The 20,139-nt window shown below is 43.0% G+C and overlaps 2 protein-coding genes across 3 annotated transcripts in view; one reads left to right on the top strand and one right to left on the bottom strand.

The window, feature by feature from the left end:
• Window positions 1–20,139, top strand: part of UTP11 (UTP11 small subunit processome component) — a 250,829-nt gene that overhangs the window by 91,012 nt on the left and 139,678 nt on the right. The gene's annotated exons all lie outside the window — the stretch shown is intronic.
• Window positions 1–20,139, bottom strand: part of MTF1 (metal regulatory transcription factor 1) — a 43,993-nt gene that overhangs the window by 5,833 nt on the left and 18,021 nt on the right. Inside the window, exons 4-10 of one of the 2 annotated variants that reach the window (XM_055586334.1) lie at window positions 19,508–19,639; window positions 16,855–16,928; window positions 16,265–16,401; window positions 13,170–13,247; window positions 5,439–5,535; window positions 4,116–4,711; window positions 468–531 (exon numbers count right to left, since the gene is read on the bottom strand). In XM_055586334.1, coding sequence (XP_055442309.1) covers window positions 468–531; window positions 4,116–4,711; window positions 5,439–5,535; window positions 13,170–13,247; window positions 16,265–16,401; window positions 16,855–16,928; window positions 19,508–19,639 — 1,178 coding nt within the window. The remainder of the gene's footprint in view (window positions 1–467; window positions 532–4,115; window positions 4,712–5,438; window positions 5,536–13,169; window positions 13,248–16,264; window positions 16,402–16,854; window positions 16,929–19,507; window positions 19,640–20,139) is intronic. The other variant, XM_055586335.1, reaches the window with a different exon arrangement.

The following is a 20,139-nucleotide window of genomic DNA, read 5'->3' as shown; positions in this document are numbered from 1 at the left end:
CTTTGGGGGACTCATTTCATCTTTCAGAGCCTAAGTTTTCTAATGTATAAAAGAAAGAGTTTGAGAAAAAGGACCCTTTAGCTTTATAGGAGTTTCTGACCCAGATGCTATTTCTTCATTACTGTAATTAGAAAAGAGTCCAGTGAATTAATAACTTCTGTCTTTAGCATTAACTGTGATTCACACTTTTTTCTGGCTATATTAAAGGCTACATGTAAAAGGGAAAGAACCATTACTAGTTAAAGAAGGTTAAATGTGGTATTTATGCTATAAATGCAGTAACTTTCAATAGCTTTAAGAATATGAAATACTCTAACAGAAAAATAATACATGATAAATGTAAGTTAAAAGAAATTAAAATGTAATTTAAAAGAAATTAAAATCCAGGGCAAAGCAAGATTAACTAACTGTGCCTCAGGGGGCCCAGAGAGTTGACTTGCATTTACAGCTAACGCAGAATTACGTACCTGTGCTACTGGCTACTGGTACTGCAGTGGTAAAAAACACCTTCTCGACTTTAGGTGCTTGCTGCTGGGGAAAAAAAATCACATTTATGGCTACTCAGATATGATAGATCCCCAAGGACATGACGCCTCCCCAATTGTAACAGTCATCCATGAGGACAGAAAACCCTCAGTGTTCAGGGATTTTTGCACTGAGCGATGTTTTGTTTGTGCTCTGACATGAGGTCACCACACTGCTGGACATTCAGTGCTAACAATGTAGCTGTCTTTGTCCCCTACTTCTTGGCTGTCTCCCAGCTGCTTAATCCAGTAGGTTCTATGTGCACAAAGGCTCCTCCAAGGTTGCTTTTCTCAAGTGGACGGTCTTCTCAGGGGGAGCCTGAGGGCTAGTTTCCCCTCTAAGTTCTCTACTCCCTGTTGACTCCCGAAGTTCTTTTTACCCCTTGAGAACTAAGCTGCATGCTAAGGACAGGCCAAGACTTCCTCTCATAGGCAGAAGACCTATGAAGGCCCTAGGCAGCATGGTTTAAGCTGCACAGAATGGTGCTCAAGGGTGAGCCCTGGACTTAGCCTCACCAGGATTCAAGTTCAAGCTTGGTCACTTATTAGTTTTTGATATCAGGCAAGTAATTTAACCTCTTAGTCTTGGTTTCCTCACCTGTAAAAACTGGGATGACAACCCAAAGACTCTCCCAAAGGCCCCAAAAGGATGAAATGAGATGATGCATATGAAGCCTGGGGCACACCATGGGGATTCAGCAAATACTAGCTGTACATATGATTACTAAGTAGGACCATCAAGTTGTGCCCAGAAATCACACCTCACTTTAGGACACTTCCTATTCAACTGGCTATAGGGTTTTTGCTTTCTCCAAGTCATATTAAAAAGGGCTTTATCTTTCGTCCTTTTAAGGAAAATAAAAAGTGCCTCTAGGATGAGTCTAGGAGGAATATGAACACTTCTGGCTAAGTTATAGGGGAAGACATTCTGAAACAATTATGGAGGAATGAGACTCACATACAAATACATGAAAGCGAACATGTGCTTAGTCACTTCAGTCATGTCCCACTCTTTGAGACCCTATGGACTGTAGCCTCTGTCCATGGGGATTCTCCAGGCAAGAATACTGGAGTGGGTTGCCATGCCTTCCTGCAGGGGATCTTCCCAAGCTAGGGATCAAATCCAGGTCTCCCACATTGCAGGCGGATTCTTTACTGTCTGAGCCACCAGGGAAGCCCACATGAAAATGAACTGGGTGGAAAAATAAGAAGCTGTTCCATGCAATTCCCCAGGGCAGCACAGATCCAGAAAAAGGAGATAAAGAAACCATGGATGCACGTGGTTGCCGAGGGGAGGAGAGAAACAGGCGAGGGGGAGTAAAAACTGCAAAAGGCCAGTTGCAAAACACACATGTCATGGGTATGAAAGGTGCAGTGTGGGGGATACAGGCAGTAAGTATGTAAACCTTTGGGTGGTGACATGTGTGGTGGTGTCACATATGGTGACTAGACTTATCGCGGTGATCACTTTGAAATGTACAGAAATATCACTGTGTTGTCTAACAGGAACAGAGGCAGGTCCATTGTACTTCAAAACAAACAAACAAACAGACTCACTGAAAGATCAGTTTTGTGCTTCCAGGAGGCAGGGGCCGGGTGGGGAGAGGGGGAGTTGGATGAAAGCAGTGAAGAGCCAGACCTCCAGTTAAGAGATCACATACTAGAGGCACAAGGCACAATGTGATGGACACGATTAACACTGCTGTATGTTATATACAAAAGCTCCTTAAGCAGTGAACCCTGAAAGTTCTCACACTCAGACATTTTTTCCTGTATCTTTAACTTTGTATCTATCATGTGATGATGGATGCTCACTAAACGTGTGTCAAATTATTATGCTGTACACCTCAAACTTATACTCTGCTATCAATTGTATCTCAATAAAACTGGAAGAAAATAGAAAAAAAAAAAAATGCCATGATCATAAATGAGATAGTAGGATCATTTTCTGTATACAGCCATCAGCAAATAAAGAACAGTAAAAAATAATGGGAAAAAAAATATTTTTTTGGCCGTGTCGTGTAGCATGCGGGATCTTAGTTCCCCAACCAGGGGTTGCCCTTTGCAGTGAAAGTGCTGAGCCTTCACCACTGGACTGCCTGAGAAGTCCCTGAAAATAATTTTAAATAATGAAAACAATAGTAACACCAAGAAACCCAACCACCTGGAGGCAGGTTGGATCACAATGCTGAAGAGGCCGTTCCAAGGACGCTGGCCATCTGAAACTGGAACTAGGGTGCCTCCAGAGGTGGTGGCGCCCATCCCGTTTATGGAACTTGAGTGCTCTTGCCATTTTGCTCCAACCTGCCTTTCCGGTTTGTTTGGCAGCATCATACATCCGCCCAGACCTACTCCTGCTCAGTGCGGCCTTTCCTCCACTTAATTCCTGCTCACACCTCAAGAAGGCTCACCTGGCGTGTATGGCCACCCAACAAGCCTTTAGTCTCTGAACCCCTCATCTGGCAGCACAAGGTGGCAATCAGGAGCATGGATTCTGGGACTGGTCTGCCTAGGCTTTGCCATTTATAAGCTGCGTGACCTTGGACTAGTCGCTTAACTTCTCTGGGTCTCAGGTCTCCATTGATAAAATCATATCTACTTCCTAGGATTGCTGTGCTTAAAATACTTAACATGGGGGGGGGTGACATCTAGAGATACAAACATATACAGATGTTAATAATCATTTATCAATATTAATTCACTTACAATAACAGTACCACATTGATACAAGCTGTTAATAATGAGGGAAACTAGGCTGGGGGTGGGCAGGGAGCAGGAAGTGTATGGAAGTTCTTACTATTTGTTTGATAAAACCTAAAAAATATATATATAATCTAAAAATAAGGTCCCTAAGGTAATGACTGGCACGTTAGATCCTCAATTTTAATAAGTGCTTAGTTAGCACGGGAAGCCCATACATACAGTAAGGGCTCAAAAAGTCACAGCCATTGTTATTTTTTATTACCATTATTTTTATTATTTGACACTTTATCTACTGGTAGCATTACCTTTCTTTTAGGCATTTTAGCCTCTTTAACTAGAATATAAGTTTTTATCAAAAAGAAATCATGTTTTTTTTTCATTTTTCCAGATTTCCAAGAGTATCCTGTGTGGTATCTGGTATACGGCAGGCCCTCAAAATATACTCAGTTGAACAACCACGTCATGTCCTTAGCCATTGAGACCACACACTTGGGTAGAAAATGGCTCTACGATGGATTCTGGGAGCACAGATTACTTCTGACTTGGCCACTGTGGTCTGTTTCCATCTAATGAGGTCCCATCAGTCCCTCAGCCTAGGCTGGACTCTGCCTTGGAGAACGTTCTCAGGCTCTCCTGTCAGAGCTGACAGAATCAGACCACAGCTGAAATACCTAGGTGAATCTGAAAACTGCTTCTCTGGCCTCTATTATAGGTACTGACCACAACATTCCAGGATTTACGCTGCTTGATTATGGGGGAGATGACTGGTAGAATGATGTGTTTCGGGGTAGAAACGACAGCCGTTTTCTTTTTTTGAAGTAAAGGCCTCTGAACACATCACCCACCCATACACTTCGCCCACTGGGTCCCTTTCCACCTCATACTTACAATTTGCTCTTGAGCCTGCGGCGTGCTGGTGGCACCATTCAGTAGCCACTGTAAGTTCTGCTCTCCCATGACCAGGCTGGGCTGCAGGATAGCCGCGCTGGGAGTCGGGGTGATGGTTATAGTGGGATTACTGGTTAGGACAGAATTGGCATCCAGGGGCAGAGTCTGGACCATGGCTGGCAGGGGCTCAGTAGTACTTTGTGGTTGGGGTGGTGCTGCCATGGCTGATGCCACTGCCGCTGCTGACGCCAAGGCCCCAGCAACAACAGAGAGTCCTGGTACGATGGGCTGCGGTGCCTGGAGGCGCGGAAGAAACTCTTGATGATTGGCAGCAAACTGCGTGCTGTGGGCAACAGGCGCTTCTGGAGGTTGTGAGAGAGCAGGGGGGTTGCCAAATGCAGCTTGCTGGGAGCCAGTTCCTAGGGAGGGAGCAGGCAGAGGAGCAGATGCTGCTGAGGCTGGTAGTAGAGGCTGGGGTGGCTCGGGGATGCCAGGCTGCAGTATAAGTGGAAGAGATAAAGATGCTGAATGTCTTGTGGATGGCGGAACATCACTGACTGACTCCGCATCACCATTAAAACTTTCAATCAAGGCAGCTGGCAAGAAAAAGAAATAGAAATATAGATACACATTCCAACCCTTATATAAGCCACAAAAACACAGTCTCTATGGGCCACACCAGAGACAGCTGAAGTCTGTTAGAGCCGATTCCTTCACCGCAGACAGGCTGGCTCTCTGCTTTTCATCTAATGACTCCTCTGGTCAAAGTACCAGGCTTTACCTTCAACCTCACTTTCTAAACGTGAAGACCTAGTATGGACCTAACCATAAAAAATATGTGTCCTGTGGCTTTTGTGGAAAAGAGATTAGACCTTCTTTTCTTGGCATATGACCACTGAACACACTTTCTAACTACTGTGAAGCTTCAGGGACATATTTTCATTCAAACACAATTTGATCTACATATCTCAAGTTTGGTTTGTGGATTCTACCCACTCATGAATGGGGTGTCACATCAGAAGAAAGTGCTCACGACTCCTCTCACTTTTTGAAGCCAATGAAAGCTTTTGGAAAACGGGACCTTCTTCATTTGAGGGTCCAGGAAAAGTAGATCCTCAAGTAAACCCTTGATGAGGGAAGCAGGGGAAAGAAAAAAATGGAATTGAGCTAAAAAGCCCATCCTTCTGTGATCCCTCAATGTAAGTACACTTCATTCAAAGGACCTGAAATATATCACTGTGCTTGACATCTACCGTGTCAACAAGTGTGAATTCTCCTTCCCAGTGCAGAGATCTGAGGGGGAAGAGAGTCTGTGTAACAAACCTGTCTGTTGAGGATCTTCCTGAATTGCCGGATCATCTGACTTCTGGAACATTGGTCCAAAAATGATTGCTGGTGAGAGAGTGCTGAGATTCTGGCCCTGTGTCAGAGACAGAGACAAACGTATGAGGTGCACATCCAAAAGCAGGTCTGCACCACGAGAGCACAGAGCAGCAGGACGAGAATGATCTTCGGCTATGCTTCTGGTTTCTAACTTCTTTTCCTAAGGTGACATTTATTCCCCTAAGCCTCAGACACTGAAGATCTGGGTCTTCAAACACTCTAAAGCAGGAGTTGGCAAACTGACTTGCTGGCTGAATGCTTGTTTCTGCAAATAAAGCTATACTGGAATAGGCACTCTGGTTCACTTTTGAATTCTCTCTTTAGCTTCTGCACTGCAACGGCAGACCTGAGGAGTTATGCTGAGAATGTATGGGCCACAAAGCTGAAATCATCTATCTGGCCCTTTACAAAAAAAAAAGTTTGCTGATCCCTGCTCTGAAAGATAAAATCCTACATAAAAGTGGGGTTGTATAATATCTATTACTCGGAACTTGCTTTTCTCATGTAATAATAATAATATATTGTGACTATCTTTCAAGGTTATTATATAACATCTATAATATTCTAATATGTACCCATGGTGCTGAGTCAAACAATATAAAGAAACATAATAACAGACAATTATAACAGCCTTATCCTCACCACTGTCATTCCAGTTTCCTTCTAACTTACAGTTAAGAAAAGGTCAGAGGCACTTTGAAAAGCTATGAAAAACCAAAACACCTAGATCCCTGAGGGCTTGATTCCTGCCAGGCACCAAATAAAATGACCACCTCTAGGCTTCCCTTTAGTTTATTTAAGGGAAGGGGAAAAACAGTAATTCTCTCCTCTGTGGTCCACCTCCACTCCACATTCTGTAGAGCAGGAGTGACAAAAGCAAGATTCCAAGTTCAGTGAAGCTGATGACCAGTGTGATATAGGGTTGGCCAAAATGTTTGTTCGTATTCTTTGTAACACGAAGGCAGAAACCTATGTAAGGCTTCCAGCCTCTAGTCCAGAGGGAGTGAGGAATCAAAGGCCAAGAAAATGCCTTGAAAGCTTTCATCATGACACAAAGTAGGAAATTATATAATTTATAATAATTTATGAAAGTGAAAGTCACTCAGTCATGTCCGACTCTTTGCTACCGCATGGACTGTAGCCTGCCAGGCTCCTCTGTCCATGGAATTCTCCAGGCCAGAATACTGGAGTGGGTTGCCATTCCCTTCTCCAGGGGGTCTTCCCAAACCAGGGATCGAACCCAGGTCTCAAGCATTGCAGGAGGATTCTTTACCATCTGAGCTACCAGGGAAGCCCAAGAATACTAAAGTGGGTATATATAATAATTTATATTATATATAATTTACAAAATACATTACATACATATGAATGTATAACTGAAACAAAAGTCTATGAAACAGAGCCTGTCCTTATGATCTGCAATGTCTTCTCTATTTTCTATTCTATTGCTGTTCTCAAAATGTTGATTATAACCCACTATTTTATAACCCAATATAGATGCACCACCCAGTTGGAAACACAGTGAGCTAACAACCTGCCACTAAGCCGCAAGCTCTGCGACTTCTTCATGGTTGTTATTTTTTTTGTTGTTCCAGTTGTTTATGAATCATTACAGGAATAACACTGTTTAAAAGGAATGAGTCTGTGACTTCAGAAGATGATGTACAAGAGTTTTCACAGCAGTACTACTGTAACAGCTCCAAACTAGAAACTTTCCAGACGCCCAAGGGCAGGAGACAGAACACACTCTTATATTCATGTAGCGTACCAACGGTTAGGCGCTTTGCTGGAGCAGCCGTGAAGACATACCCCACATCCAAGGTAAGAGAAACCCAAGTAAGATGGTAGGTGCTGAGAGAGGGCATCAGAGGGCAGACACACTGAAACCACAATCACAACTAGCCAATCTGATCACATGAACCACAGCTTGTCTAACTCAGTGAAACTAAGCCATGCCCTGCGGGGCCACCCAAGATGGGCGGGTCATGGTGGAGAGGTCTGACAGAATGTGGTCCACTGGAGAAGGGAATGGCAAACCACTTCAGTATTCTTGCCTTGAGAACCCCATGAACAGTATGAAAAGGCAAAAAGATAGGACACTGAAAGATGAACTCCCCAGGTCGGTAGGTGCCCAATATGCTATTGGAGATCAGTGGAGAAATAACTCCAGAAAGAATGAAGGGATGGAGCCAAAGCAAAAACAACACCCAGCTGTGGATGGGACTGGTGATAAAAGCAAGGTTCGATGCTGTAAAAAGCAAAATTGCACAGGAACCTGGAATGTTAGGTCCATGAATCAAGGCAAATTGGAAGTGGTCAAACAGGAGATGACAAGAGTGAACATCGACATTCTAGGAATCAGCGAACTAAGATGGACTGGAATGGGTGAATTTAACTCAGATGACCATTATATCTACTACTGTGGGCAGGAATCCCTTAGCATAAATGGAGTAGCCATCATAGTCAACAAAAGAGTCCAAAATGCAGTACTTGGATACAGTCTCAAAAAGGACAGAATGATCTCTGTTCGTTCCCAAGGCAAAGCATTCAATATCATGGTAATCCAAGTCTGTGCCCCAACCAGTAATGCTGAAGAAGCTGAAGTTGAACAGTTCTATGAAGACCTACAAGACCTTCTGGAACTAACACCCCAAAAAGATGTCCTTTTCATTATAGGGGACTGGAATGCAAAAGTAGGAAGTCAAGAAACACCTGGAGTAACAGGCAAATTTGACCTGGGAGTACAGAAAGAAGCAAGGCAAAGGCTAATAGAGTTCTGCCAAAAGAATGCACTGGTCATAGCAAACACCGGAATATCAAGGAGAGATAAGAAAGCCTTCCTCAGCGATCAGTGCAAAGAAATAGAGGAAAACAATAGAATGGGAAAGACTAGAGATCTCTTCAAGAAAACTAGAGATACCAAGGGAACATTTCATGCAAAGATGGGCTCGATAAAGGAGAGAAATGGTATGGACCTAACAGAAGCAGAAGATATTAAGAAGAGGTGGCAAGAATACACAGAAGAACTGTACAAAAAAAGATCTTCACGACTCAGATAATCAAAATGGTGTGATCACTCACCTAGAGCCAGACATCCTGGAGTGTGAAGTCAAATGGGCCTTAAGAAGCATCACTATGAACAAAGCTAGAGGAGGTGATGGAATTCCAGTTGAGCTATTTCAAATCCTGAAAGATGATGCTGTGAAAGTGCTGCACTCAATATGCCAGCAAATTTGGAAAACTCAGCAGTGGCCACAGGACTGGAAAAGGTCAGTTTTCATTCCAATCCCAAAGAAAGGCAATGCCAAAGAATGCTCAAACTACCGCACAATCGCACTCATCTCACATGCTAGTAAAGTAATGTTCAAAATTCTCCAAGCCAGGCTTCAGCAATACATGAACCATGAACTTCCAGATGTTCAAGCTGGTTTTAGAAAAGGCAGAGGAACCAGAGATCAAATTGCCAACATCTGCTGGATCATCAAAAAAGCAAGAGAGTTCCAGAAAAACATCTATCTCTCCTTTATTGACTATGCCAAAGCCTTTGACTGTGTGGATCACAATGAACTGTGGAAAATCCTTCAAGAGATGGGAATACCAGACCACCTGACCCGCCTCTTGAGAAACCTGTATGCAGGTCAGGAAGCAACAGTTAGAACTGGACATGGAACCACAGACTGGTTCCAAGTAGGAAAAGGAGTACATCAAGGTTATATATTGTCACCCTGCTTATTTAACTTATATGCAGAGTACATCATGAGAAATGCTGGGCTGGAAGAAGCACAAGCTGGAATCAAGATTGCCGGGAGAAATATCAATAACCTCAGAATGCAGATGACACAATTGTAAAGAAGAACTAAAGAGGCTCTTAATGAAAGTGAAAGAGGAAAGTGAAAAAGTTGGCTTAAAGCTCAACATTCAGAAAACAAAGATCATGGCATCCGGTCCCATTACTTCATGGCAGACAGATGGGGAAACAGTGGAAATAGTGGCTCTAAAATTTATTTTGGGCTCCAAAATCACTGCAGATGGTGACTGCAGCCATGAAATTAAAAGACACTTACTCCTTGGAAGGAAAGTTTTGACCAACCTAGCATATTAAGAAGCAGAGACATTACTTTGTCAACAAAGGTCCATCTGGTCAAGGCTATGGTTTTTCCAGTGGTCATGTATGGATGTGAGAGTTGGACTGTGAAGAAAGCTGAGCGCCGAAGAATTGATGCTTTTGAACTGTGGTGTTGGAGCAGACTCTTGAGAGTCCCTTGGACTACAAGGAGGTCCAACCAGTCCATCCTAAAGGAGATCAGTCCTGGGTGTTCATTGGAAGGACTGATGCTGAGGCTGAAACTCCAATACTTTGGCCACCTGATGCGAAGAGCTGACTAATTTGAAAAGTCCCTGATGCTGGGAAAGATTGAGGGCAGGAGGAGAAGGGGACGACAGAGGATGAGACGGTTGGATGGTATCACCGACACAATGGACATGGGTTTGGGTGAACTCCGGGAGTTGGTGATGGACAGGGAGGCCTGGCATGCTGTGGTTCATGGGGTCGCAAAGACTCGGACACAACTGAGCGACTGAACTAAAACTGAATAACTGTTCAACAATGAGAACAAATAATCTATATATTATTTTATGCAATAACATGGATTAATTCCTCAAACAAAATGTTGCAAGAAAGAAGCCAGGAGAAATGAGTATAGGCCACATTCAAATTATAGAAAACATAAAAACAGGCAAAATTCATCTTAGGTTGTGAGAAGCCAAGATAGTGGTTATCCTTAGGAAGAGGTAACGGCTGTTAAGGGATCTGATGGGGGTTTCTAGGGTGTTGGGAATATTCTACTTGCTTATTTGCATGCTGGTTACGACACAGGAAGGGGCAGGGCACAACCTTTAAAAGAATGTCATGGCCTGTTGTTGTTTAGTCACTCAGTTGTGTCCAACTCTTTTGCGACCCTGTGGAACTGTAGCCCACCAGGCTCTTCTGTCCATGGGATTTCCCAGGCAAGAATACTGGAGTGGGTTGTCATTTCCTTCTCCAGAGGATCTTCCTGACCCAGGGATGGAACCTGTGTCTCCTGCATTCCCAGGCAGATTCTTCCCTGCTGAGCCACCAGGGAAGCCCAGTGGCATGGCCTGAGGACACAGCATAAAGTGATTACAAATAACTAGGTCGAAAATGGCCATGAGTTGTCTTCCATAAAGGTCAAACAGTGGGCAGTGGCCCAATTCCTGGAAATCCCCACCCTTTCCCCAAGATAGCTGGAATACTCCTCCTACTCATTAGCCTATGTAATTACCCACCCCTATAAATTCTGACGGCCCGATACCCTGCTGCCTCTTGGGCCTCTCTTGCCTTCCGAAATGATCCACACTCTTGAGTACTCCCTGAAGAGTTTCCTCCCTGAAGAGCCCTTCTTTCACTCTACTATGGCTCACTCTTGAATTCCTTCGTGCACAAAGCCAAGAACCTACACTTGGTGGCTGTCCCAGGGACTCAGATGTGACCATCCTCTTGTCCCCACACTTTCCCTCCTGCGACAGTTACAGGAATATGATGAACTGTGATGACTCATCAAGCTGCACATTTATGACAGGTGTACTTTTCTGTATGTATATTATACCTCCATAAACAGGTTGGTTTTTTTTTTTAATTAAAAAAGGTAAGTGCCAAAGGGACTGACTCAGCCACTGCCAGGCTTCAGGGCAATAATCCTGGGGGCAGAGAGAGTTGGAACCACCCCCTCAAGTTAGGAGCGAAGAACAGGTTGAGCCTCTGTGGCCTGGAGCGAGAGACATGAGAACACTGAGCTGTTTGGGAACAGGATGGATCCTGAGGCTCAGGGGCCAACAGGCCCAGTGGGCCGTTCCTCAGAGCTTCAGCTCAAATTCACACCCAGGACACACAGAAACATGTAGGCTGCCCAGGAACCTGGAAAATGATGATCTCATAAAAATATATCATTTAATTTTAACAACTCATTATCATTTCTTTTAAAGCAGGCAAGGCAAAATCCATCCTATTCAAGGAACTTTGGTCTTAGTCTGAAAGACTAAACACTGGAAGACAAGGACACAACATATAATTTGATCCCAGGGGAGAAAAACAGGGCTCTCTCTTGCTGTTGTAAATTATGGATAGAAAATGCTTTCCTTTTTCACAAGTTCTCAATGTCCCCTCATATGGTTCCTCACCTGGTGACGTCAGGGCTCCAGAAAGCTCCTCGGTCATGTGTTAAGTCCCAGTCAGGGAGTGAATACCTCAACCATTTCCCATGATCTCTGATATTAAGGAGACATTATGCCCAGAAATCTTACCCCGTGTGGTTTAGAGGGCAATCTTGGCCCAGTACTCTTAGAGCATCAGCTCTGAAATGTGAATATGCCAAACAATCATACAAAGTGCTTTTTTTGGGGGGGGCGGGGGGCTTCAGATTGGTTAATTTCTATTCATGTCTCTTCAGTTCAACTGAGTCTTTCTTCTGTTATTTCCAGTCTGCTGTTGAGCCCATTTGGTGAATTTTTAAATTTTGATATATTTTCAATTCCAGAATTCCCATTTGGCACATTTTTTTATAGTTTCTATTTCTCTGCTAAGAGTTCCTATTTATTAAATTATTACAAGCAATCCTTAATATGCTTGAGCATTTTAAGAGCTACTTATAAATGCCTGTCCACTAATTCTATCATCTGGCTCATCTTGGGGTCAGTCTCCATAGTCCATAAATGACCTTTTCTCTTGAGTAGAGGTAATGTTCTCCTATGTCTTATGTTTACAAATTTTGGATAACCCTAGACATTGCAAATGATATGCTGCAGAGACTCAGGATTCTGTTACACTCCTTGGAAGAGTGTTTGGTTGTGTGCTATAACATGCCAGTGACTCGGCTGTGCTCTAACTCCAAGCTCTGCCTTCCCTGCAGCGGATGGCAGCTTCATCCAGCTCTTTAGCCTCAGCTGGACTGCTTGGGGTCTGCCCCGCACACCCACAGTTCAGGGCTCACCTAGAGGCTTGGAGACAGCTCCAAACAGAACTTGGGACTTGACCTGTGTGTTTTCTCCTTTCCAGGTCATCCCCCGCAACTCTCCAGGTGCTGCAATAGCCCTGAACTCTGTCCGCCGGGTGGTCACTCCAGTAAGAGCGAGTGTTTACGGAGCCTGAGCCATCTTGTTTGGTATCAACTGGGCTTGCTCTGAGACGGATAAGCCATAAAGCCTGAGACCATCCTCTGCCACTGCTAACTTCCAAGTGGCCCCTTCGTTCAAATGTTGCCTCTGCCTGTTTGGGTTGCTCTCTGGTGCCTTCGCGTAGTTGTCTTCATATTTTGCCCAGCATATACAGTTGTTTTCTGTGGGAGGGCTGGTCTGATATGCCCGACTGGAGTAGGCACTCAATAAATATTTGCTAAATAAATAAAGAAGTTATTTTCTGGTGCAGGAGGTTATCGAGTGAGTGATCTGGGCCAAAAGGCACTATGCGTCGGAGAGAACAACCTCTCCAATGAGAGCTCTTATCAGGAAACAAAATCAAAACACCCTAAGTGGCTAGTAATTGAACACAACTCAATCTGAGAGACTTCCAAGACTGGCCTCATTCAATTTTCTCACCAAAGGGAGGCTCAATTCTTGCATTTATTTTAATAACATCCATATCACAGGTACACTTACTGTATTGGAATTTTCTTGAAATTCAGAATCTGTGGACAGAAGGCTTAAATTCCTCAGACAAAGTGAGTGATTTGTATCCTGCGAAAGAAAAAAAAATTCTAATTGACAAACAATTGGGATTTACCATATTCTATCATGTAATAAAACACTTGATTACAGCGTCCCTAAGATTCCAAATGTCTAGAGAATAAAAAAACATTCAAAACAAAGGCTACCTGGATTATTTCAATTTTTAAAATCCTGATATTCTTAAGAAGAAATCGTTTATATTCTTAAACATGGTTAGTAGAGTTTAAGAATTATCTCATGACTCAGGCTCCAGAGTAACAAAAGCTATAATAACATGAAATCAATAATATTTGTGAAATTGGTCTATCACTGACAAAGCAATTTTACGTGACTTCATTTACTATTAATATAATCCTCCATAGTATTATTTCACATTCCCATTTTAAGTATGAGAAAATTAATGCTGAGATTAGCAGTAAACAGTCCAAAAATCCCTAATTAACGTAACACAGACCCAGTGCTTCTGACTGAAAGTCCATCTTCCATTACTTCACTGTGTCCCCAGCATGGGCATCTCAGGACTGTCACTTAAGAGTGGTGCTGAGGGGTTGCTATTCCTATACACGTGTCTGGGCCGACTCAGAATCCTGGATTCCTAGAATGCCAGCTGTGATTCAAATACTTTATGTGGTCACCTTACTTTACCTCATGCATCGTATGTTCTGCTTCGTGCACGTATTTAACAAATACTCACTGAGCATCTAATATGTATAAAGCCTTGTTCCAGGCCCAGGGATACAATAATAAAGTCCCTGCCACCAGAGACAGGGGGCCAGACAAAAAACCAAATAAATATACAGTATATAAGAGAGTGAGGGGAGTGGAGAAGGCCAGGGGAGGAGATGCTCTTTTACCAGATTAGGAAGGGACTCAGATAAGGTGGCCTTAGAGCAGATCCTGAAGAAGGCATGGGCCATGCACACATGTGGGGAAAGTGACTCACGCAGAGGGCACAGCACATACAAAGGCCTGGAGGCAAGGCGGGCTTCCCCAGTTCAAGGAACCACAAGGCAGATGGTGCGGCTCAAGTGAAATGAAGTGAAGTAAATGAAGAGAGAAGTGACCAGGCCACAGTGTCTAGGACTTTCTGGACCACTGTAAAGATTCTAATTTTTACCTTAAGTGATATAAGAAGCTACTGAAGGGTTATAAGCAGAGAACAGACATTTGCCTCATTGTTTAGGAAGATCAGGGTGGAGTATCAGTGGGGAGAAGGGAGGGGAAAGGTGCTAAGAAAACCACTTAGCAGGTCATTGCAAGAATCCAGGCCAACAATGACAAGGGCTTGAATGAAGTAATCAGATCAGATTCTAGAAAGATGGAACCGATAGATGCTGGTGGGTGTGTGGAATGAGGGAAAAAAAAGAGGAGTCAAGAATGACTCCAGTATTTTTGGTCTGCGCCAGTAGAAAAACAGAGGTGCCATTTACTAAGACGTGGAAGACTGCAGGAGGAACAGGTTGGATGCGTCAGGTCTGGGAAACGTAGGTGACAGCTGGGTGGAGACATCAAGTAGGAGGTTGAATACATGTCTGAAGTTCAGGAAGAAATCTGGGCTAGAGATATAAATTTAGGACTCAAAGGCAATCCTGATAGCTTTGAAAGCCTAAGACTAGAGCAGATTCGCTCCACTGGGGAGCTAACAGTCAGCCAAGAGATGTGAAGTCTGGACCCTGTGCACTGGGGCCTCCAATGCGCAGAAGCTATTGGTGAGAAACTGTGATTGTTACAAAACTGAGAAAACGGATCATGACTTCATAAATGCAGCTTTGTGGACAAAGACTCTCAAATCTTAGTGTTTTTATCTGGTTTTACAGACAGTGAGACTGAGGCACAAAGAAGCCATTTGCCTAAGGTCATGCGTCTAGTGGTGGAGCTTGGATGTGAATTCAGACTCTTCACAACCAATGCTGTTTTGCCTCCTATGATTGGGGGCGGGAGGGGGGGTGGTGGCGGGTGGCGGCGGGTCAAGACCAAGCTCTGGAATCAGATGGTCTGCCTAAAGGGTGCTAATTACAAGCTTTGGATACTTAGGCAAGTTATTTAATTTCTCCTTACCTCGGGTTTCTCTATCAGTGGTATGGGAATAATAATACCGACCTCTTGTAAGCAGGATAATTCACTGAAGAAAACTTAGCACAGTACTTGGCATACAGTAAACATTCAGTAAATATTAGTTATTATTACCAATAAAACACAGGAGGAAGAGTCCTTTTAAAGGGATCCTTTTCTGTTTAAAAATCAGAAACCAAAGAATCATGCTGTCTCTCCCCAAATCAAAACCATATTACATACTTTAAGAATCTTATTATTCTAAAGGGGGTCAGTGAGCTTCCACTTTATTTATAAAATAGTAAAATAATAACAGTTCTCACTTTTTGGGTGCAAAAGACATAAGGTAAGTGCCCAATACCATATCAGAAGTAGTAACAGTAAATTTATCCCAGGATCTCTCTGGAAAGAAGCCACAGAGGAGAGGGCTTGGTAAGAAAAACAAACAAAACCACCTAAACCTCTGCAGAGGCTTGTCTGTGGTTCAATGCCTTAAAGGCAGTGGCTATCAAACCATCACGTCTGCAGACAATTCTAAAGGGCAGGGGACCACCTTCCCAGACTCCACCTGGTTCTCCAGCGATGGATTAATGGAAGGGTGAAGCAAATCATTAAATCGTGTCCCAAACTCAAGTTCAAATGTACCATTTTACACGACAAGAATGGGAAAATAACACCCTTTGAGAGCACCTGGCCGACCCTGGTAGCCATTCTGAGACCTCTGGTTCCAAGACACCTCTTCCACCAGACCTGACGGAGGGGAGGCGGAGCCGAATCAGGGGCTCATGCACAGGGGGCCTGGTGAAATTTCTGGCTTCTGCGACCCCCTCACAAAGATGTAGATCTTGACATTGATTCTTCTCTCTCGCTAACAGATTTAGAGAGAAGGCATTTTAACCTTTTATTTTGAGACACAAACAACTGTCGCTGTTCTATGGTGCCCAGATCAAAACGAGAGACAAAACACTCCGCACCTCTGATCCACTGTGATTTAGAAGTGCACTGTATGAGTTTCCTTTGTTATCGTGACCTTTCATGTGACTTTTGAGACTGTATTGAGTGCTGAATGTTTTCTCACAGCCATTACTGGGGCAGAAAAAGGGTCTTTCACCTGCAAGAATGAAAAGAGGTGTTAATTTCACCATAAAATCATTTCACTGGATTGAGACATCTACTTTCCCCTAACATAGAGAAGTAAATATGCTAATGAGGGTTCAAGTAATACACTGGATCAATCACCCACAAATTAATCATCCCAGTCCTACAATTTAATAGAGAGCAAAGCACTGAGAATGGCCTGCTCCTAGGAAGTTAAAAGAGAAGCTAGTTTCTTTCTCCCCTCAGATTCTTTACTGAGTATCTCTGAATTGGTTTTATTTCTTAAGGTTAAGCTCCTGAGTCCAGTCTTTAGATCCTTTTTAACATCTGAGAGGAACTCAAACATTATAGGTGAAGGCCAACTGATTAGACTTGCTCTCTCCACAAAGCTGTACCGGCCTCGATGGAAACACACGTATTTACTGGCTCAACGAAGGTTAAAAGATAAACATTAGCCTAAGCTCACCAGTATGTGTACGGACGTGAGTTTTAAGGTGGTGGCTTGCTGCAAATGCTTTTCCACAGCCATCATGATCACACCTAAGGAAGTTGTTTAAGCAGAAAGGATAGCAGTCATTAGCTAATCGACCTTCATCTTTAATATCTCTTGTAAATACAAACATAAATTAAAACTGCTCAGAACACTATGATCAGATCGACAAAACGGGTTTTACAGGTGGGAATGATGACAGGTCCCTGGAAAAGTAAGGTGACAAATCTGGGATCAGAGGGAGAGGCTGGCCCAGGAAACGTGTTTCTCGTCCTACAGGTAAGGCACATGCTGAGAGCCCTAACAATAAAAGCCTTTTGATGAATGACACAACAGAATTCTATTGGCAATGAGAATGCATATGGAAAATCTACTGTGGCAAATGAAACATAAGGAATATCAGTGATGGGTACCGAGGCTTTCACATAGGCACAGGGCCCGAAATACAAAGAGCAAAATCAGTTAGAATACACTGGCTACAATGTGATTATCGGTCATCTTCAGAGAACTTTTCTCTTTTACTTTGATAACTAAAACTAGAGGTAATACTTCCCTCCTTAGGACTCCAAGGGCATTTATCTACGTGCTACTTTTATGGCACCTGTCATTCCCAATCTTATTTTATCTCTGTGTGCATACATTTGTTATCTCTTCTCCTAGATTGCAATTCCTTTGAGGGCAGGGTCCATGTAGTTCTTCACATCTGCTATAGTCTTGCACATAGCAGGCATTCGGTCACTATTTACATGAATGAATGCATATACTTATAAGCCAAAATATTTTATTTCTTTAAATAGAAAGCTTCTCTAAAGCATTTTACTTTTTAAGTACATAAAATCATTCCATCTAAAGCCCCATCTAAAATTCAAGAAAAATTAGCAGTTTTAATCATGACAAAAACACGTGTAATTGATGAGAAATCAGAATCCCCTTGATAGCCCTATGGGGAAAAAAGAAACCCAAGCTTCACAGCAGCTGGGGAGTAACCAACTAGGATCCAAACATTCTTGCCTTTAGAGGGGCCATGACTCAGAAATGTATCTGTAATTCTTAAAAAACACACTTCCTTTTAATTGGTGTTTAAGAGTTGACTATCCCTGAAGATGTTCCGATTTTTAGGTGTCCTAACAAGATGAGTGATTTGAGAATAGAAAGGCAGCGTATTTAATGCCATGAATGTAACAGCAATCCCTCCTGCCTAAATTCAGAAACATGTTTATAGGCAGTTTTCAGTAATATATAGATACGTTATATTTAGGACGAATCCTTACAAACTGGTTACCTCATTAAAAACATCATATAATCACTCCAAAGTTGTTTTTCAATCCCTGCTGAATGCCCAGAACCACACTATATGCTGTGAGCACAGGAGAAATTAGATGATACAACTCCTTCCTTCAAGCTTATATTTATACATGTATCAATTAAATATATAAGTGTGTTCACATATATATATAAATGGAAATCTATAGATAAAAATGGATGCTCCTAGCACTGTTTACAATAGCTAGGACATGGAAGCAACCTAGATGTCCATCAGCAGACAAATGGATAAGAAAGCTGTGGTACATATACACAATGGAATATTACTCAGCTATTAAAAAGAACGCATTTGAATCAGTTCTAATGAGGTGGGTGAAACTGGAGCCTATTATACAGAGTGAAGTAAGTCAGAAACAAAAACACCAATACAGTATATTAACGCATATATATGGAATTTAGAAAGATGGTAATGATGACCCTATATGAGAGACAGCAAAAGAGACACAGATGTAAAGAACAGATTTGTGGACTCTGTGGGAGAAGGCGAGGGTAGGATGATTTGAGAGAATAGCACTGAAACACGTATATTATCATATGTGAAACAGATCGCCAGTCCAGGTTCGATGAATGAGGCGGGTGCCCAGGGCTGGTGCACTGGGATGACCCTGAGGGATGGGATGGGGAGGGAGGTGGGAGGGGGGTTCAGGACGGGGAACACATGTACACCCATGGCTGATTCATGTCAATGTATAGCAAACACCACTACAATATTGTAAAGTAATTAGCCTCCAATTAACATAAATTAATTACTTTTTTTAAAAAAAGATGCTTCTATAATGTTTGTATGTACATATGACATATTACAAAGCAACAACCAAACAAGTGATTAAAAAACAAACAAAAAAAAACAATTCTTGCACCACTAGCTTAAGTGTCTTTGCCCCTCATTCCCTCCTTCCTTTCTCACCTCTTCTTAGGAAGGTATCCTTGCCCCTGTGCTCAGAATCTCATTCTCATACTGTCTGGTTACCTGTTCTTTTCCACCAGAGCAGACTAAGGTTCTCAGGAGGAGAGCCTACATGTTAGCATTTCTCTAGTACTGATGAGGGAGTTTCAGTAAACGCTTCGTAAAAGTAAAGGGAAAGAATAAGGCAGAGAAGCCACCATCCACAGAGCAGGTGGAGACGCTCTTGGACCCCATCACCCCTCCCTCAGTCTGCAGTAGTTTATAGCTATCCTGGGGAGAGCAAACACTGCCCAGAGAACTAGCAAAGGGAATTTCCTTCCCATTCTGAAAAATACTAGAGTACATCAAGACACCCCCCTGAAACCTGGTCAGTGATAAACAGAAAACAGCAAGACCCACCGAAATGGCTTTTCTCCTGTATGGGTTCGAATGTGCTTCCTCAGATCACTGAGTGTGGTGAAGTACTTGCTGCAGCCTTCAGATTCACAGTTAAACGTCTTCCCTGTGTGAAGCCTCTGATGTGCTTTCAGCCTGCAAGATACCCCATAGAAATCCCCTTTGTCATAATGCACGCCAGAGCTTTCCCACACCAGCTTAATGTGCATCAAGGTCAAGCACATAAGAATTCTACAGTCATAATACACTAATATCAACATTTTGTGCTCAAAGAGAAATTCAAACAATTATACAGCAGAGTGGTGTGAGTGTGACCCTGAAGCCAGGCTGACTGGGACTCAAATTCTGGTCTCCTCTACCAGAAGGGGATCTTGACCCAGTTACAAAACCTCTCTGCTTCCATTGCCTTTGCAGCACACAGGACACGGCCTACCACGCAGTGAGTGCTTTTTAGGTGCGCGTGCTCAGCTGTGTCCACCTCTTTGTGATCCTATGGACTGGAGCCCGCCAGTGTTAGCTATTATATTTGCTATGTGATAGCCAGTGCTGAAGACTAATATAAGTCTCCTGATATAAATGGTAGAAAAGGGAAAGGGCTAATGAGCAGACCACTCCCCACTTCTTGGGGGTAGAAA

Source organism: Bubalus kerabau, chromosome 6, assembly GCF_029407905.1.
Source record: "Bubalus kerabau isolate K-KA32 ecotype Philippines breed swamp buffalo chromosome 6, PCC_UOA_SB_1v2, whole genome shotgun sequence".
Lineage (NCBI taxonomy): Eukaryota > Metazoa > Chordata > Mammalia > Artiodactyla > Bovidae > Bubalus > Bubalus kerabau.
The sequence above is the reverse complement of the archived record's forward strand: the minus strand, read 5'-3'. Positions and strand labels throughout refer to the sequence as shown.